This window comes from Gadus chalcogrammus, chromosome 18 (genome assembly GCF_026213295.1).
Source record: "Gadus chalcogrammus isolate NIFS_2021 chromosome 18, NIFS_Gcha_1.0, whole genome shotgun sequence".
Lineage (NCBI taxonomy): Eukaryota > Metazoa > Chordata > Actinopteri > Gadiformes > Gadidae > Gadus > Gadus chalcogrammus.
The window spans coordinates 5,293,640-5,311,451 of NC_079429.1; the positions used below are offsets into that span (position 1 = coordinate 5,293,640).

At 50.8% G+C, this 17,812-nt stretch overlaps 3 protein-coding genes across 3 annotated transcripts in view; 2 read left to right on the forward strand and 1 right to left on the reverse strand.

Annotated features, from left to right (window-relative positions):
- Positions 1–6,395, forward strand: LOC130371114 (WW domain-binding protein 2-like). The gene is made up of 8 exons (XM_056576762.1): positions 1–239; positions 1,027–1,135; positions 1,598–1,733; positions 2,114–2,206; positions 2,418–2,567; positions 3,198–3,320; positions 3,838–3,914; positions 4,614–6,395. The coding sequence occupies exons 1-8, from the start codon at positions 181–183 to the stop codon at positions 4,659–4,661; spliced, it is 795 nt and encodes a 264-aa protein (XP_056432737.1). The 5' UTR covers positions 1–180; the 3' UTR covers positions 4,662–6,395.
- trim65 (tripartite motif containing 65) overlaps positions 5,201–17,812 on the reverse strand; it is a 15,835-nt gene continuing 3,223 nt past the window's right edge. Inside the window, exons 5-8 of the mRNA XM_056576760.1 lie at positions 12,297–12,465; positions 11,404–11,493; positions 9,752–9,969; positions 5,201–9,275 (exon numbers count right to left, since the gene is read on the reverse strand). Of these exons, the coding sequence (XP_056432735.1) occupies positions 8,967–9,275; positions 9,752–9,969; positions 11,404–11,493; positions 12,297–12,465 (786 nt within the window). The 3' untranslated portion in view covers positions 5,201–8,966. The remainder of the gene's footprint in view (positions 9,276–9,751; positions 9,970–11,403; positions 11,494–12,296; positions 12,466–17,812) is intronic.
- The window catches only part of LOC130371110 (uncharacterized), a 23,418-nt gene continuing 18,925 nt past the window's right edge, over positions 13,320–17,812 (forward strand). Inside the window, exon 1 of the mRNA XM_056576759.1 lies at positions 13,320–13,397. Within this exon, the coding sequence (XP_056432734.1) occupies positions 13,337–13,397 (61 nt within the window). The 5' untranslated portion in view covers positions 13,320–13,336. The remainder of the gene's footprint in view (positions 13,398–17,812) is intronic.

The window sequence follows — 17,812 nt, forward strand, 5'->3', positions numbered from 1 at the left end:
CGGAGCCTGATGCGGAAGTGCAGGTGCATCGACGTATTTTCCGTCGTCGCAACACACACTCACGCACTACCAGCGTAGTACGAGCTGCCAGACACATACACACACAAGATACCACTTCGATTCCCGTCACATCATCCGTTTCCCCGTCCTTTAGAGCAACACGCGTGGGAGGACGTCGAGATGGCGCTGAACAAGAACAGCTCCGAGTCGGGGGGCGTCATCATCAACAACAGTGAAAGGTAACTCATCACGCAGCTCGTTAACTAAGCACCAACCTCACCCCTCTCTGGCTGTCTGTGGGCACGATGTCGTCCGATCCACGTCCATTACTTCACACTACTCGTACATCAGCTGACAGACTGAGACAGTCCATCATGGACGGAGATCGGACCCGCGTCCCGTCCTGACTGAGGCTGGTCCACTCGGGACTTTCTGCTCCTGGATCAACAACATCCCCTGCCAGGGTTCATAATCCACGGACTGTATGGACGGTGGACGGGCATACAACGGGATAACGTTGACAGTTAACGGCTTCATAACCTGACGTTTTATCGTTCGAGGAAACGGTGTCACGAACCTTTGAGTTAATGATCCACAGCGAGGCCACTGGGCAAGGCCTGGCGCTTACTGGGATCTCAGTTTACTGGTGGAGTTATGCACATGTGTTGTTGGGTCGTGGTGAATAATGCAACGTTATGAAACCCTTCAGCATGGACTACAACCAAACCATATGGTTTTGCAATAGTACTTCGAGCTGGTTTGGACTCGTATTTGCAATTGTTTTACTCCTTACCATTAAGTCATCAAGCAGATGACTTATCCAAAGCAACATAGTGTATTATGAAGTTGGGGTTGGGCATTTTGCTCAAGGATTCCCGCAGAGGTGGAATGCAGACACACTGGGATTAACCCCCCAGACCCTAGGAGCTGGGAAAAAAAGTATCCGGCCCCGGTATGAAAACCTCTGATCTCTGGTACCATCCTAGTGTCTTCCTCTGATCTCCTCCTGTGTGCTCTCCCTTCCAGTATCCTGATGAACCACGACAGCGTGGAGCTGGTGTTCTGTGAGGCCGACAGCCTCCCGGAGGCCTTCAGGAAGAGCAAGAAGGGAAGCATCTATCTAACGCCCTACAGGGTGAGAGATGAGGGCCACACAGCCCACCACGCACATCATCGTCCTCATCGTTACCTTTTACATTCTGATGCTGTAGCTATATATAGAACAGTTCATTCCACCCGATGGAACTGAAGCCTTTTGAAGTTTTATAAAAACTAAATGCTGGTGGAGAAAATTAAAAGCTTTTAAAGACAGGCCTCGAGTCAAGGCTAGGTTGTTGTGCTGCCATCTGAAGGTGGTAACGCATCAATACTGACTTAACCCCGTTCTTTATGATTGAGTAATCTTTTAATGTGCAAGCCAAATGTAAGTTTGATGTTATCGTCAATGAAGAAAGGTTAATAATGTGTGGACTTGATTTGCTCATTGACCCAAAACATATCACATAACAGTATTAGCCTCACAGCCTCATTAGCCTCTTCTAGATAATTCCGTTGCATTTTCAACCCCTTAAATGAGTTGGTGTGTGCCACGGCGCAGGTGATCTTCCTGGCCAAGGGGAAGGACGCCCTGCAGTCCTTCATGATGCCCTTCTACCTGATGAAGGGCTGTGAAATCAAGCAGCCCGTCCTGGGAGCCAACTACATCAAGGGCTCCGTCAACGCCGAGCCCGGAGGTACGACCGCCACCCTGGCCACCTACAGTACATATCCCCTGTAAGACAGTCACAGCCTCTCTGTAAGGCAGTCACAGGCCTCCCAGCCTCTCTTCAAGGCAGTCCCAGGCCTCACAGCCTCTATGTAGGACAGTCACAGCTCTGGGTAGAATCCCGCGCGGTCATTGTTGTCGTGGACCGGGGTAGGATGAATGGGTTTGGTTTCCCGGGCAGTGCTCGGGTGTATGACGGGAATCATGTATAAATAATCACTCAACCGTAACCAGGGATACACGGGGAGGAGCACATTGGTGTAGGACATCCATGTGTTTCTAATGCAAGCACAAAACATTCGCCTGTTTGAGATGTAATCATATTGAAGCGGGCTGCGTGTGTTCCAGGCGGCTGGGAAGGCGCCGTGACGTTCAAGCTGGTCTTCGCTGCCGGCGGAGCCATCGAATTCGGCCAGTGCATGCTGCAGGTGGCCGCCCAAGGTACGGGCACAGAACCGCATGGAGGGGAGGTCATTGCTCCCAGACGTGGTTGAAGACTAATAATCACGTGGTTGATGATCATTCTTCCATCACTGATCATCGCTCACGGGCGGGAGATTGTGTGACGCCGGAGTCGTGATGATTGATTGTTTGTTGAAGATTCATCGACCGTTTGATTGACAACTCACCTGTGGTCCCTTGTGCCCCGCAGCGTCCAGAGGTCAGCCAGCCACGGCCGGGTTTGGCGGCTGCCCATACATGGCCAACGGGGCGTACGCCTACCCCCCGCCCCCCACCACCAACGGGATGTACCCGGCCGGCCCCCCGCCGGGCTACAACTACCCCAACGCCCCGGCCACAGGTACACTCAGTAGGACCTTTACTAGTAAAGGTGACGCATTATGCCACCAGGTGTGAGTGTGATTAGCCGGTTACAAGCCGTTTTGAAAATCTGCCTCTTCTGACGTCCACCTAGATGTGTGTATGACGGATAGATGAGCAATGTTTGCTACAGTCCACTGGTTAGTCTGGTAGACGGATCTATCCAGCGCACATCTAGGTGGACACGCCCACTTGTTAGAAGAAACAGATTTTTCTAATCATAAACCCACCTGGTGGTATTATATGAGACCTTTTAATATTTTGACTGCACTCATTTGAACCGCCACCTGAATTTATTGCCATCCAATGGGAGCCATCGCTGTGAAGGGGTTAAGACTCGGGGGGGGGGGGGGGGGGGGGGGGGGGGCATTCAGTCTGAATGACGCCTATGCCTAATCAAGGTCATGCTGTGTTGGAGTGGAGCTAATCAAGTTGTGTTGGAGTGAGTGGTGACAGCAGAGATGTATTCCGACCACTCACATCTCTGGCGTGTCGGGTGGATCTGGTCCAGGAACGGAGCCACCTGTTGGCCGATCCACACTGCTCGTTGGGTAGCGATCCTGGGTGACATTTCTCTCTCCCCCCCCCCCCCCCCCCCCCCCGGTTCCAGGTGGGTTCTACCCGAACCCTCCAGCGTTTGACGGCCCTGCAGCCTACATGCCCCCCCCTCCCTACTCTGCCCCCCTGGGTCAGCAGCCCCCACATGTCCCTGACCTGCCGTCCACATCAGCAGGTGAGACTTATTCATTCTGATTTCATTGGGGCGACATGTGGCTCTGGTTTTAGAGGAAGGTCGCTAGTTCGATCCCCGGCTCTTCGTGTCGAGGTGTCCCTGAGCGAGACGCCTCACGGCTAACTGCTCCCGACGAGCTGGCTGTCGCCTTGCATGGTTGGCACCGCCACAGTGCATGAATGGGTGAATGTGAGGCAATAAGATGATGCGCTTTGATTGGCCACTGGTTAGAAAAGCGCTGTATAGAAGGAGCTTCCAGATCACTCCTTTGGGTTCTCCAGCCGCATCGCACCTCTAACGGGATCAATACCCCGTTTGGCTCCAGCCCCGGAGTTCAAGAAAAGCTGCTCTAGGGGATGAAGACGCTGAGGCCGACTCATTGTACTAACGAGCCCCTCCCTCTTCTGTTTCTGTCCCCCCCCCCTCTCTCTGTCTCTCCCGTCTCTGTCCCCCTCCCTCCCCCGTGTCTGTCCCTCACCCGTCTCCTCCCTCCCTGTCTCCTCCGTCTCTCCCCCAGCGGAGGCCAAGGCAGCCGAGGCCGCGGCCAGCGCCAGCTGCGCCACGCTCCCTCCCTCCCACGTCTACCTGCCGCAGGTGAGTTCACCGCCACCCCCAGCGCCCCCTGGGGGCCGACAGGCACCAGGCGGGCTGACACTCAATGGCTGATCCAGAGTCAGCTATTGAGTCCATACAGGTCAAAATCAACCAGCACCCCGTCACCTATTTTAAAATGTTTTGTCTGTATGTACGTACGTCGATTATGGCGGCCATTCCCCTCCTGAGTCTTGATCATACCTGGAAGGAGGGATCTCCCACTCTGCGTTCCTTCTCAAGATTATTTTGTTCTTGCCCTGTAGGGGGCTAGGGTCAGGGGGTGGGTCAAATGTTGAAATGTTATTGAATAAATAAAGTAAATAAAGGGGACAAAAAACTTTTTTTTTGTCTTATACTATAAGGAAGCCATTTGTTTTAGAGAGTGATGACGCTTTGATCATATCAACTCTTATCCCTTTGTGGACGGATCAGTAATCCTAGTACAATGATGGAGGCTGGGGTCTGGTGAGATCCAGGCACAGTAGTGCAAGCCAGCGGTCCTCCTAGGGGGGGGGGGGTGGGGGGAGAGAGAGAGGGACAGAGGGGGGGGGGGAGAGAGGGACAGAGGGAGGGAGGGAGGGAGGGTGGCTGGGGCTGGCTCTGACACAAGGCAACCCTAGCGGGCCTCGTGAAACGCACTGTTGCATTTGAACCCCAAATGTGTTCCCTCATGTTGTCTCCCCTTGTGCTCTCTCGTAGGACAAGCCTCCACCGTATTCCCCCCCCGAAGACAAGAAGAACCAGTAGACCGGCGACACTGCCCCCCCCACCCCCAGTCTCCTCTTTTCTCTCCATCCTGTGCTCAGATGCGTCTCCTGCCCAGGCTACACTAACTCCCCCGTTTCTTTCCTTTGCTAATTGGCTGCCGAGTATAGCAAACATAGCTGTTTTTATTATTATTAAACCGTCCGTGTTTATCGTATATTTTTCTTCTTCGTTCTGCGCCGGGTTTTCCTCGACTGATCATCTCCATGTGTAACGCTCGGCGCGTCTAAATGTGAATGAGTCGGCGGTTGTCGTGACGACCCGGTGTTAGTGGAAGTCTTTATTGTGATGTTATGATTGTATACAAGGGGTCGGGCTAACGCATTGAGGCAGGCCCGAGGGGAGAGCGTTCTCAACGTCGTCTAACCTTATAGTTTAGCCTGCAGCGATCGCCCGTTCGAGTTGTTCAAACGTTTATTTTGCACCGTACCCGATAGATTAAGCTTGGCCTGATTGTTTAACAAGACTGAAACTATTCCTCCGTTAACCTATAATGAGGCAAGAAGAAATGCAGTGTTTTATTTTTGTATAATTTATTTGCGTGTACAGGATTTTTGGCTGTAAAGAAAATGAGATATTTTATCAGTTGACATAACACTACCATAGAAGACGTGCTTTTGTAAGGATGGATAACTGAGAGGGGGGGCGGCTGGAGTGGATGTTTTTAGCGGCTGAATGCAAAGATTAGAATGGTGCTTAGTTGCGGTCCCTGATCCAGGATTAGAGGGAACAGATTTAACGCTATTACCGTGCGCGTGAGAGCAGAGAGTCTTGTCGGCCCGTTGTGGACACGGGGACAACTCGCTTCCCTTTTTCAGTGTCAGGTGAACATAAAAGAAGCTTTTTGTTAATTCTTCCCCGTCTGTTTTAACGATGTGACCAAATGGACGGCTGCGCTTTCAACTGACGTGTCTGAGGCCTGTCTTTTAGAAAAATAACTTAAAATCCAAGCACTTTACGAGTCTGGGCTTCAACCTCATCCTCCTGTCGGTTCGTCCCAGTTAGGTTCTGTGTGACACGAGGCATACAGCTTTTCTTCTGGGCGTCGAGCCACTGTTTGCTGTCTTGGCTGTACGTATATTAATAAAAAAGCACTGTATTTAATCTATGTGATCTATTTTGAAGTCATGGAAAAAAAACAAGCATAATCGCACCCTAAACTGATGCATGTTTGCATTGGAGTGGATTTTATTAAACTGATCTTGATGAAGTGAAGCACAAATCGTCTTTTTGTTTTGTCATTTATTAACAACGGCCAAACCCTGATCGGTTGTGTGTTCTACTTGAGGAGCAACAAAATGGTGAGTTACAAAATAAAAGTTGGATCGTTGTTTTGAGGAGCTTGATCTGCTCTTGTCGTTATGCACCTGTAGAACCGCAGAACCACCAAGTACTCCGCTAAAGGGCCCGTATTTCACCACTAGGTGTAGGTGTTATTATCCACTACCAGCCACTCACAACTGTTGGTCAATTAGGGGCCCAAACTAGGGGAACCATCTCCTGACCACACCCTTAATGACCACGGCCGTACAGATACCTCAGGGTGGCCGGCTCTTCCATACTCTTTCCAAAGAGGTGTCATAACACTAACATGAACCTGCTCCTTTTAATGTGTTGGTGTTGGACTGTGGTTCTACTTTAATGGACTTCGCCACAGTTTATATTTTACCCCGGCACCAGTTACTAGTTTCATGATTTTCCTCAAATCAACCAATAAAGCGTATTTGTTCATCCAAGCAGAATATTCTTTGTGGATTTAGATGTTCTTCCGGTCACCAGCTTCAGGAGGCTGTGAATGCCCCATGATTTATGAAACGTCCACCTTCACTAGACCCCCAGCCCAGCCCATTTCACCAAAACACTTACAGAGAATCAAGAGGGACACGTTCCACGCAGATTTCACTCAGAGGTGAGGCCATTTGGCCAACACTTTTTACTCTTCACACACACACAAACAAACATAGTTGAAACACATCGGCTCTCACAAAGATCCACTGGGGCCAAAGGACGCGACGCAGGGCGAGGGACAAGGCAGCCCCCGGGAGAGCACCTTGTGCCTGGGGCTCCACCGCAGCGAGGATGACCGGACTAGAGCTGGGCCATTAATAGATTTTTAATCGTTATTCAAATTTATGGTCAATAATAGATTTAAAAAAAAAAAAAGATTATTTAAAAGAAGTAAAATAGTAAAATGTCAACATGGCTGCATGCGCTGGAAAAGAGTTTAGAGTTTGCCTAAAGTCTGTGGCAACCAAATTTAGCTTTTTGTTAATCTTCAAATAAAATCCAAACTTAAAATAGATATTTATTTCTCATTTATAGAAAAGAATATCTATTAAAATCAATAATCGGGTTTGGTGGGTAAAAATCTGCGATTTTATTTTAGGCCAAATCGCCCAGCCCTAGACGGGACCATCTGTTAGAGGTTACACCCAGAAGGACTCCTCAGCCCTTCACTCCTACGCCGGTGCCAGTGAGTAACCCTACCCTCCCAGTCCACCGTTCTGAGGGCTGTGTTCTGCTAGGCTGATTTCATCAGCTTGAGAGACAAAACAAATGAAAAAACAAAAGGAAATATCAAAGCAATAACGTACAGCGGACATATCCCGTCGTAGGGGAAAACCAAAGAGGGGCTGGCATGTGCGATGCCGTTTCCAGTGGTACCCCGTCCATCCCACAGTGACGAGGCGTTCATCCAGTTGCTCTACGTTTGTTCGGTTTCGAAGCGATCCACCACCACGACCAGATTTCTGCTCTGATTATAAGGTTCCTCCCAATGTTACTTGAAGCCATAAACAGTGCAGAGTAAAACACAAAGGCAGCAGTACCACTATGGCTTGGAATGAACTGCGGTCCCAAACAGGTCACATGGCCGTTCCTCCTGCATGATTCACATAGTGTGCTTCTTCATTGTTCTCGATCAGATTATTGCTTTGAGGATATAACTTCAAGCCATTTTTTTGCCTGGAATCGACCCAATTCCATCCCATTACAGTATTAGTGTAACCGTTGTTTAAAAGTGCACTGATAAAGGTGTTCCAATTGACAAATCCTTTTAGGAAAGTCTTGCTATGAGAAGGAGGCCTTGATGCGATTCGTTACTCCCACCGGAACCCTGAAATCGGCCCCTTGCCCTCCCTTGTAACCTTACCCCGGCGGACATAGTACCACATGTGATTGGACACTGCAGTGAGCAGCTTCAGGATGCTTGGGTCCTTATTGGAAAACCTTGTCAGCCCTCGTTGGCCTTCGACTGTCCTTCCTTTTTCATTAAGGTCAGACGTTGATTCATGTGTTTTTCCGATTGCAAGTCCAACTTGCAACAGAGACTAAAACCTGCAGCATTGAACCAATGTGGTTACTAATATGAATGATGATGGAGCCATCATGGTGTGCTACTATAACGTGGATTGTCCAACAGAGGAGGAAGGGAGAAAATAAAGTGGAAAATAGTGGATTGCACCAAGAGTTGTTATAAGGATCTGCCATTTAGAAAGTTGAAACTAACATTCAGCACTTTGGGAGAAGTAGTCCCTGCCTAAAGATTTACTAATGCCGCTTTTCCACCGCACATGTAGCTCGACTCGACACGACACGACTCGACACGACTCGACACGGTAGCAGCGCGGGTGCTTTTCCACCGCAAATAGTACCTCCGGGACGTGGGCGGGGTCGTCTGCGCGAAAGGGCCGTGACGTATTTTTGTACGCGACGCAAACAACACCTACGTAACCCACACATGGACAGAACCCACATAACAACAATGGAGAACATCGATGCGATGGTATTCGTGTTCGTATTATTAGCTGGCATGTTGAAGAAGTGGAATATGTTGGCTGCGGCGCTACTATGGCTGTTCTATCGTTACCAGCATGGTTGCCATGTCGCTCTCGTGACTTCGTCACACTCTCTGGCCAATCAGTGGCCGGCCGTCTGCCGACGTCACCTTTTAGCATCGGCTCAGCCGCTTGGAACCTAGAGCGAGGCGGTACTAGAAAAATCAGCCACTTGAGGTACTAGATCGCGGTGGAAACGCAAAAAAGGCGAGCTGAGTCGAGTCGAGTCGAGTCGTGTCGAGCTCGTACCATGCAGTGGAAAAGCGGCATAATAAGCCCGGAGAAGGAAACCTTTGGAACGGCTCCTTTAAGGGGAACCTTGGAACCCTGAAGACGTGGGCTTTGCAGGGAAGCCCCGTCTACCAGTGTGTGTGTCAGCGTGTGTGTGTGCGCGCGCGCGCGTGTGTGTGTCTTCAGCAAGACCCCCTGAGAGTTCTCCGGAGCGCTGTGCTCACGTGGAGCATAGGGTGACGCAGACGCCCTCCCCGATCCAGCAGGCGGGGAACAGCGTCCGGGTGAAGGCGCAGTGGAAGGCGTGCAGCCGCGTGGCCCCGTCGCCGTAGTAGGTGAGCGTGCCCGCCTCGTAGTCCAGCAGCAAGCCCAGGCGCTTGTGGCGGGGGTGGCCTGGCAGAATCTCGCGGTGGCCCCCGTGCCAGGCGCTCAGCTGCTGCTCGTCCAGCTGCAGGCTCCAGGACAGCTCGTTCATGCCCACCATGCAGCGCTTGCCCTTCTCCTTGCGGGGGATGTCCTCGTAGGTCACCTGGGAAGGGAGGGGGAGGATTGTGAAGGGCGCAACCGAAAGGGCTACATTTAGCTTACAGCAACCGATAGCATTCACTCTTTTAACCTATAGTGGCATTTAGCATATAGCACCTTTAAGCGTGTAGCACCATTTAGCGAATAGCACCATTTAGCCTATAGCACCATTTAGCATACAGCAACAGTTAGCATCCGCCACTTTAACATATAGTGACATTTAGCATACAGCCACTTTAAGCATGTAGCACCATTTAGCGTATAGCACCATTTAGCGTATAGCACCAATTAGCGTATAGCACCAATTAGCCTATAGCACCATTTAGCATACAGCAACAGTTAGCATCCACCACTTTAACATATAGTGACATTTAGCATACAGCGACTTTAAGCGTGTAGCACCAGCGTATAGCACCATTTAGCGTATAGCACCATTTAGCGTATAACCCATGACTGAGCCGTGACGGAGCCCCCACTCACCCCCAGGTAGGCCCAGGGCTTGGACACCTCCAGCTCCCAGTAGTGCTGGCCGCTGGAGAAGCCCTGGAAGCAGAGCACCTGCCAGGTGTGGTCGAAGCGCGCCTCGTTGGCGAGGACCTGACGCGGCCCGGAGGTCAGGTGCTCTGCCCGCCGGTTCTCCTGGGACAGCAGCAGGTGGCCGTTGGCCGTGCGCGGGTCAAAGGTCAAGGAACACCTGTCTGCAGACGTCGGGAGGGGGAGAGGGGGGAATCAGAACGTGGGGGTGGGGTGAGAGGGGCGACAGGTGACGGTTGTGTCGCGTGTCCGAGCTCTGGAGGTAGAGCAGCGGAGAACTATCCATTATTCAGGATCAGGACTTTAATATTTAACTTCTAACTGGAAACGGCGTCTTTATGCTCCTACTTAAGTTTTTTGGTCTTCAAAAGTATTACTATTGAATTACAGCATGCATATTTTTGCTTCAGTCATATTATCCATTTTAGGTATCTGAATTCCAATAACCTTCTGACCCCTAAAGAGATGAATAGATAGATAGATATCTATAGGTCTCTGTGTATATCTCTATCCATCCATCCATCCATCCATCCATCCATCCATCCATCCATCCATCCATCCATCCATCCATCCATCCATCCATCCATCCATCCATCCATCCATCCATCCATCCATCCATCCATCCATCCATCCATCCATCCATCCATCCATCCATCCATCCATCCATCCATCCATCCATCCATCCATCCATCCATCCATCCATCCATCCATCCATCCATCCATCCATCCATCCATCCATCCATCCATCCATCCATCCATCCATCCATCCATCCATCCATCCATCCATCCATCCATCCATCCATCCATCCATCCATCCATCCATCCATCCATCCATCCATCCATCCATCCATCCATCCATCCATCCATCCATCCATCCATCCATCCATCCATCCATCCATCCATCCATCCATCCATCCATCCATCCATCCATCCATCCATCCATCCATCCATCCATCCATCCATCCATCCATCCATCCATCCATCCATCCATCCATCCATCCATCCATCCATCCATCCATCCATCCATCCATCCATCCATCCATCCATCCATCCATCCATCCATCCATCCATCCATCCATCCATCCATCCATCCATCCATCCATCCATCCATCCATCCATCCATCCATCCATCCATCCATCCATCCATCCATCCATCCATCCATCCATCCATCCATCCATCCATCCATCCATCCATCCATCCATCCATCCATCCATCCATCCATCCATCCATCCATCCATCCATCCATCCATCCATCCATCCATCCATCCATCCATCCATCCATCCATCCATCCATCCATCCATCCATCCATCCATCCATCCATCCATCCATCCATCCATCCATCCATCCATCCATCCATCCATCCATCCATCCATCCATCCATCCATCCATCCATCCATCCATCCATCCATCCATCCATCCATCCATCCATCTATCTATCTATCTATCTATCTATCTATCTATCTATCTCTATACACACACACATCTATATATAGATATGGATCTATACATGTGTGTACCAAACGTATGCTGTAACTGCATGGTCCTGTGTTTGGATGTGATGGGTGAGGGAGCATGTGGGGTCCACACTGGACTTACAGGCGTTGAGGCCCTCCTTCCCTCCAGGGTGGCATCGAGCGGCCGGGCTGGGAACCACAGCCAGGACAGGGCGCTTGTCCTGGGGGGAACCTGAGAGAGAGAGAACACAGGGCATTGAATGGCTCTCTAACCTTTTTTACTATTCTACCTCCTAGTCTACCTTTCAGTGCCCCACAGTGCCCCACTAGTCCCACCCCAGAGAGGGGGGTGGGACTAGTGCTTGTAGTCTCATGAGCATTCTCCCCTCTTAGACTTCCTACTTCCTATTTAAAAATCGTCATATTGCGTCATCTTAAACAGGAAGTGTTGGAGATCGATACAGATCTCTCCAGTCTCTCCAGAAAATAAGGAAATGATGCACGACCATTCAAAAATATGAGTGGGTTTCTAATGATACAAAGCTTAATGGAAATGGGTGAAGTTTCCCTTTAATCTTTTCAGTACCCCCTGCAGTACTCCGAAATACCCCTAGGGGTACGCGTACCCCCAATTTGAGAAAAGCTTCTCCAAACGTTTACACTTGATGCAGCAACACAAATGATTGGGTGGTTGAACCCTTTAACCTGGAGCGCTCCTTCTGAATGAGGGGGCGTCTGGTGCAGGGATCGACCGATCAGGATTTTTTAGGGCCAATGACGATACCGATTTTTTCATCAACCTTAACCGATACGGGCTGCCTATTTTCTTGAGCCAGTGCAGCTTTTGCTCCCTCAATTTACATCATAAGAATGACAATATGATGATAACAAATGTTACAAGTCTCAATTTAAAAAATTTGCATTTATTGAACTGTCCCATTTGTAAAAAAAAATAAATAAAAAATAAAAGTAAAATGTCGGCCAGCCGATATATCGGTCGATCACTACTCTGGTTGTCAGGAGAACTCCACCTACCTTGTTTGTCCAGGCCGACCACAGCGCTCACAGCCTTCTCCAGGTCTTCCGTCACCAGCTTGGATACGCGGGAAAGGACCTCTGTGATCCCGTTGAGACGCTCCTGCAGATTGGGCGTCATGTCCACTGGAATCTCCTTGAAGCTGGGAACCCTCACCAGCGTTGACTCCTGCCCAGGGAAGATAGAATGTTCAGAAGTTAGGAAGAGGGCTAACCTCATCAAAGCATTGCCAAACAGCGCTTAATGATTGTGTCGGTCTGATAGGCTGATTGCACATTGCGTGTCATTATATTGGACCATGTGTACGGCTTCTTGAGTAATGCACGGAATAAGAATGCCGGATGAATAAAAGCAAGGCAAAATAACAGAGGAACATGGATTGGCTAGGATTTAAGACCTCAAGCTTCCTGCATCAAAGTTTTCTCAGCCTACCAATAACGTCAGGCTACAACCCCTTTCTTTGAAAATCGTATCGTAATCACAAAATAGTGATTCTACTACGAAATAGGGTGATGTGATTGATTTGTAGGAAACAACAGGCCAAACAGAGAAGCATACCTTTCTAAGAAGGCTTTTAATATTTTGGGATAACTACACAGACGCATGCCATACACTCTCTTCATGAGCCTAGATAATAGCCATGTCTAAATATTCTAAATGATATTCCCACTCAGCAGCAGGCCTAAGGAACCAGGCTGCAGTGGATTCAATTGTCAACTGAAAGATATTATTCTTCATGGTATATTTTCTTCAGAGAAACACTGGGTTATCTTTTTTAAGTAGTCTCATGTGCCAATTTAACTAGAATGTCTGCAACCCTTGATATACAGGAGTACTCATTAACAAAATACACTGAAATTGACAACATAGGAAGAGGCAGAAATATCCAACATATTGAATCAAAGACACTACAAGTCAGGTGACCACAGCAGGTAATTACAGCTGATTGGAAATTGGCAACCTGTCTTGTACCAGATAGACAAGCAATAAAAAGCCTGCAAGAAATCATTGCTGCATGTCTGAAGGTACAGCAAATGCAATGGCCATGCACAGGTTTTGTGTAGGAGCTGCTTTCGTCGTAGCAATTTGGATGACCGAAGGTAAAGTACATTGTAGAGGACTGATTTATTTACTTGAGGAAACTTTAGGCTTAGTATCAATTTGTCTTTAGGTCTGTGATTGAGCTTAAATTTAGTATTTTTTTACTTTCATTGGCGGTGAGCAGTTGTGCTAAATGCGAGGTCCATTTGTGAAATCTCAATGGTCGCTGTAAGCTAAATAATGCTACATGCTAAATGGTGCTAAATGGGGCTATATGCTAAATGGGGCTATATGCTAAATGGGGCTACATGTTAAAGTGGAGTGTGTTTGAGGTGGCTATACACTAAATGGTGCTATGCTAAAGGTTGCAACATGTTAAAGTAGTGTATGCTAAATGGTGCTGTATGCCAAATATTGCTAAATGCTAACATTGCTATAGTCTATGGTGCTATATGCTCACTGATGTTTTATGCTATGATGCTAGTGTTAAATGGTACATTATCCTTAATGGTGCTAAGCGTTAAATGATGCTGCATGCCAAATCTTCCTCCATGCTAAATGATGCTATATTCTATACGCAAAATGAAACCACATGCTAAACGCCGCTATGTGCTAAATGTTGCCCTGTAATTGTTTTTAGTCTCTTGCGCCCCATTTGGAGGGACCAACGGGAGATCCGGAGATGAGATCGGCCTGGGAAGTAAGGGATGAAAAGGCAATGTATATATTTGACTGTCTCCTTCAGTCTGAGTAGTTGACTTGATGGTTTGATTTTCAGATGTTCCACAAAATGACCTAGCTGATGTCATTAAAATGCAACAACTAATTGAGGCCCTGTATCAAGACCACTATATTATAGAAGGTATGCTCACGCCTCACTCCAGGATGTCTGTAGCTGTAACTCTAGCATTCAATGAAATGTTGTAACTCTATTTTCTGTTTCAACTGAACAGAATACCTCAAGTCTGCCGCAAAAGCTAGGGCCTATGACCACGTCACCACAGCCCCCCCGGCCTCTAACAACGGGACTCAAGCCTCTGACCCCCTGGCCTCTAACAACGGGACTCAAGCCTCTGACCCCCTGGCCTCTAACAACGGGACTCAAGCCTCTGACCCCCTGGCCTCTAACAACGGGACTCAAGCCTCTGACCCCCTGGCCTCTAACAACGGGACTCAAGCCTCTGACCCCCTGGCCTCTAACAACGGGACTCAAGCCTCTGACCCCCTGGCCGCTAACAACGTGACTCAAGCCTCTGACCCCCTGGCCGCTAACAACGGGACTCAAGCCTCTGACCCCCTGGCCGCTAACAACGGGACTCAAGCCTCTGACCCCCTGGCCGCTAACAACGGGACTCAAGCCTCTGACCCCCTGGCCGCTAACAACGGGACTCAAGCCTCTGACCCCCTGGCCGCTAACAACGGGACTCAAGCCTCTGACCCCCTGGCCGCTAACAACGGGACTCAAGCCTCTGACCCCCTGGCCGCTAACAACGGGACTCAAGCCTCTGACCCCCTGGCCGCTAACAACGGGACTCAAGCCTCTGACCCCCTGGCCGCTAACAACGGGACTCAAGCCTCTGACCCCCTGGCCGCTAACAACGGGACTCAAGCCTCTGACCCCCTGGCCTCTAACAACGTGACTCAAGCCTCTGACCCCCTGGCCTCTAACAACGTGACTCAAGCCTCTGACCCCCTGGCCTCTAACAACGGGACTCAAGCCTCTGACCCCCTGGCCGCTAACAACGGGACTCAAGCCTCTGACCCCCTGGCCGCTAACAACGGGACTCAAGCCTCTGACCCCCTGGCCTCTAACAACGGGACTCAAGCCTCTGACCCCCTGGCCTCTAACAACGGGACTCAAGCCTCTGACCCCCTGGCCGCTAACAACGGGACTCAAGCCTCTGACCCCCTGGCCGCTAACAACGGGACTCAAGCCTCTGACCCCCTGGCCGCTAACAACGGGACTCAAGCCTCTGACCCCCTGGCCGCTAACAACGGGACTCAAGCCTCTGACCCCCTGGCCGCTAACAACGGGACTCAAGCCTCTGACCCCCTGGCCGCTAACAACGGGACTCAAGCCTCTGACCCCCTGGCCGCTAACAACGGGACTCAAGCCTCTGACCCCCTGGCCTCTAACAACGTGACTCAAGCCTCTGACCCCCTGGCTTTTAACGGGACTCAAGCCTCCGACCCCCTGGCCGCTAACAACGGGACTCAAGCCTCCGACCCCCTGGCCGCTAACAACGGGACTCAAGCCTCTGACCCCCTGGCCTCTAACGTGACTCAAGCCTCTGACCCCCTGGCCTCTAACGTGACTCAAGCCTCTGACAACGTGACTCAAGCCTCTGACCCCCTGGCCGCTAACAACGGGACTCGAGCCTCTGCCCATGTGACTCAAGCCTCTGATCCCCTGGCCTCTAACAATGTAACGCAAGCCTCTGACCCCCTGGCTTTTAACGGGACTCAAGCCTCTGACCCCCTGGCCTCTAACGGGACTCAAGCCTCTGACCCCCTGGCCTCTAACGGGACTCAAGCCTCTGACCCCCTGGCCTCTAACAACGGGACTCAAGCCTCTGACCCCCTGGCCGCTAACAACGGGACTCAAGCCTCTGACCCCCTGGCCGCTAACAACGGGACTCAAGCCTCTGACCCCCTGGCCGCTAACAACGGGACTCAAGCCTCTGACCCCCTGGCCGCTAACAATGGGACTCAAGCCTCGGACCCCCTGGCCTCTAACAACGAGACTCAAGCCTCGGACCCCCTGGCCTCTAACAACGTGACTCAAGCCTCTGACCCCCTGGCCTCTAACAATGTAACGGAAGCCTCTGACCCCCTGGCTTTTAACGGGACTCAAGCCTCTGACCCCCTGGCTTTTAACGGGACAAAAGCCTCCGACCCCCTGGCCGCTAACAACGTGACTCAAGCCTCTGACCCCCTGGCCTCTAACAACGTGACTCAAGCCTCTGACCCCCTGGCCTCTAACAACGTGACTCAAGCCTCTGACCCCCTGGCCTCTAACAACGTGACTCAAGCCGCTGACCCCCTGGCCTCTAACAACGTGACTCAAGCCTCTGACCCCCTGGCCTCTAACAACTTAACGCAAGCCTCTGACCCCCTGGCCTCTAACAACGTGACGCAAGCCTCTGACCCCCTGGCCTCTAACAACGTGACGCAAGCCTCTGACCCCCTGGCCTCTAACAACGTGACTCAAGCCTCTGACCCCCTGGCCTCTAACAACGGGACTCAAGCCTCTGACCCCCTGGCTTTTAACGGGACTCAAGCCTCCGACCACCTGGCCGCTAACAACGGGACTCAAGCCTCTGACCCTTTGGCCGCTAACAACGGGACTCAAGCCTCTGACCCTTTGGACTCTAACAACGGGACTCAAGCCTCTGACCCTTTGGCCTCTAACAACGTGACTCAAGCCTCTGCCCATGTGACTCAAGCCTCTGACCCCCTGGCCTCTAACAACGTGACTCAAGCCTCTGACCCCCTGGCTTTTAACGGGACTCAAGCCTCTGACCCCCTGGCTTTTAACGGGACTCAAGCCTCTGACCCCCTGGCTTTTAACGGGACTCAAGCCTCTGACCCCCTGGCTTTTAACGGGACTCAAGCCTCTGACCCCCTGGCTTTTAACGGGACTCAAGCCTCTGACCCCCTGGCCTCCAACGGGACTCAAGCCTCTGACCCCCTGGCCGCTAACAACGGGACTCAAGCCTCTGACCCCCTGGCCTCTAACAATGTGACTCAAGCCTCTGCCCATGTGACTCAAGCCTCTGACCCCCCGGCCTCTAACAATGTGACTCAAGCCTCTGCCCATGTGACTCAAGCCTCTGACCCCCCGGCTTCTAACAACGTGACTCAAGCCTCCGACCCCCTGGCCGCTAACAACGGGACTCAAGCCTCTGACCCTTTGGCCTCTAACAACGTGACTCAAGCCTCTGACCCTTCGGCCTCTAACAACGTGACTCAAGCCTCTGACCCCCTGGCCTCTAACAACGTGACTCAAGCCTCTGACCCCCTGGCCTCTAACAATGTAACGCAAGCCTCTGACCCCCTGGCTTTTAACGGGACTCAAGCCTCTGACCCCCTGGCCTCTAACGGGACTCAAGCCTCTGACCCCCTGGCCGCTAACAACGGGACTCAAGCCTCTGACCCCCTGGCCGCTAACAACGTAACTCAAGCCTCTGACCCCCTGGCCTCTAACAACGTGACTCAAGCCTCTGACCCCTTGGCCTCTATCAACGTGACTCAAGCCTCTGACAACCACAAACTGGCCTCCGACATCTCTGAGAAGCTTGCTTCCAGTCAAAGCAACAACTCCATGATGCCCATTCATCACAATCAAAGTGAGGGAAATTGAAGCCATTTATAATGAAGAGATGTGCACAATATTTTGTGCACTATTTTAGTTGCTAACAATCTTTTGTTTCAGATGTTTCACAAACATCGCTAAGCAAAGGTTGCAGGAAAC

Bases quoted from the DNA above. Each gene is read 5' to 3' on its own strand.
- LOC130371114 (XM_056576762.1), top strand. From the start codon at position 181: ATGGCGCTGAACAAGAACAGCTCCGAGTCGGGGGGCGTCATCATCAAC. The intron at 240-1,026 runs GTAACTCATCAC...TCTCCCTTCCAG, and splicing joins ATCATCAACAACAGTGAAAG to TATCCTGATGAACCACGACA. The intron at 2,207-2,417 runs GTACGGGCACAG...TGTGCCCCGCAG, and splicing joins GCTGCAGGTGGCCGCCCAAG to CGTCCAGAGGTCAGCCAGCC.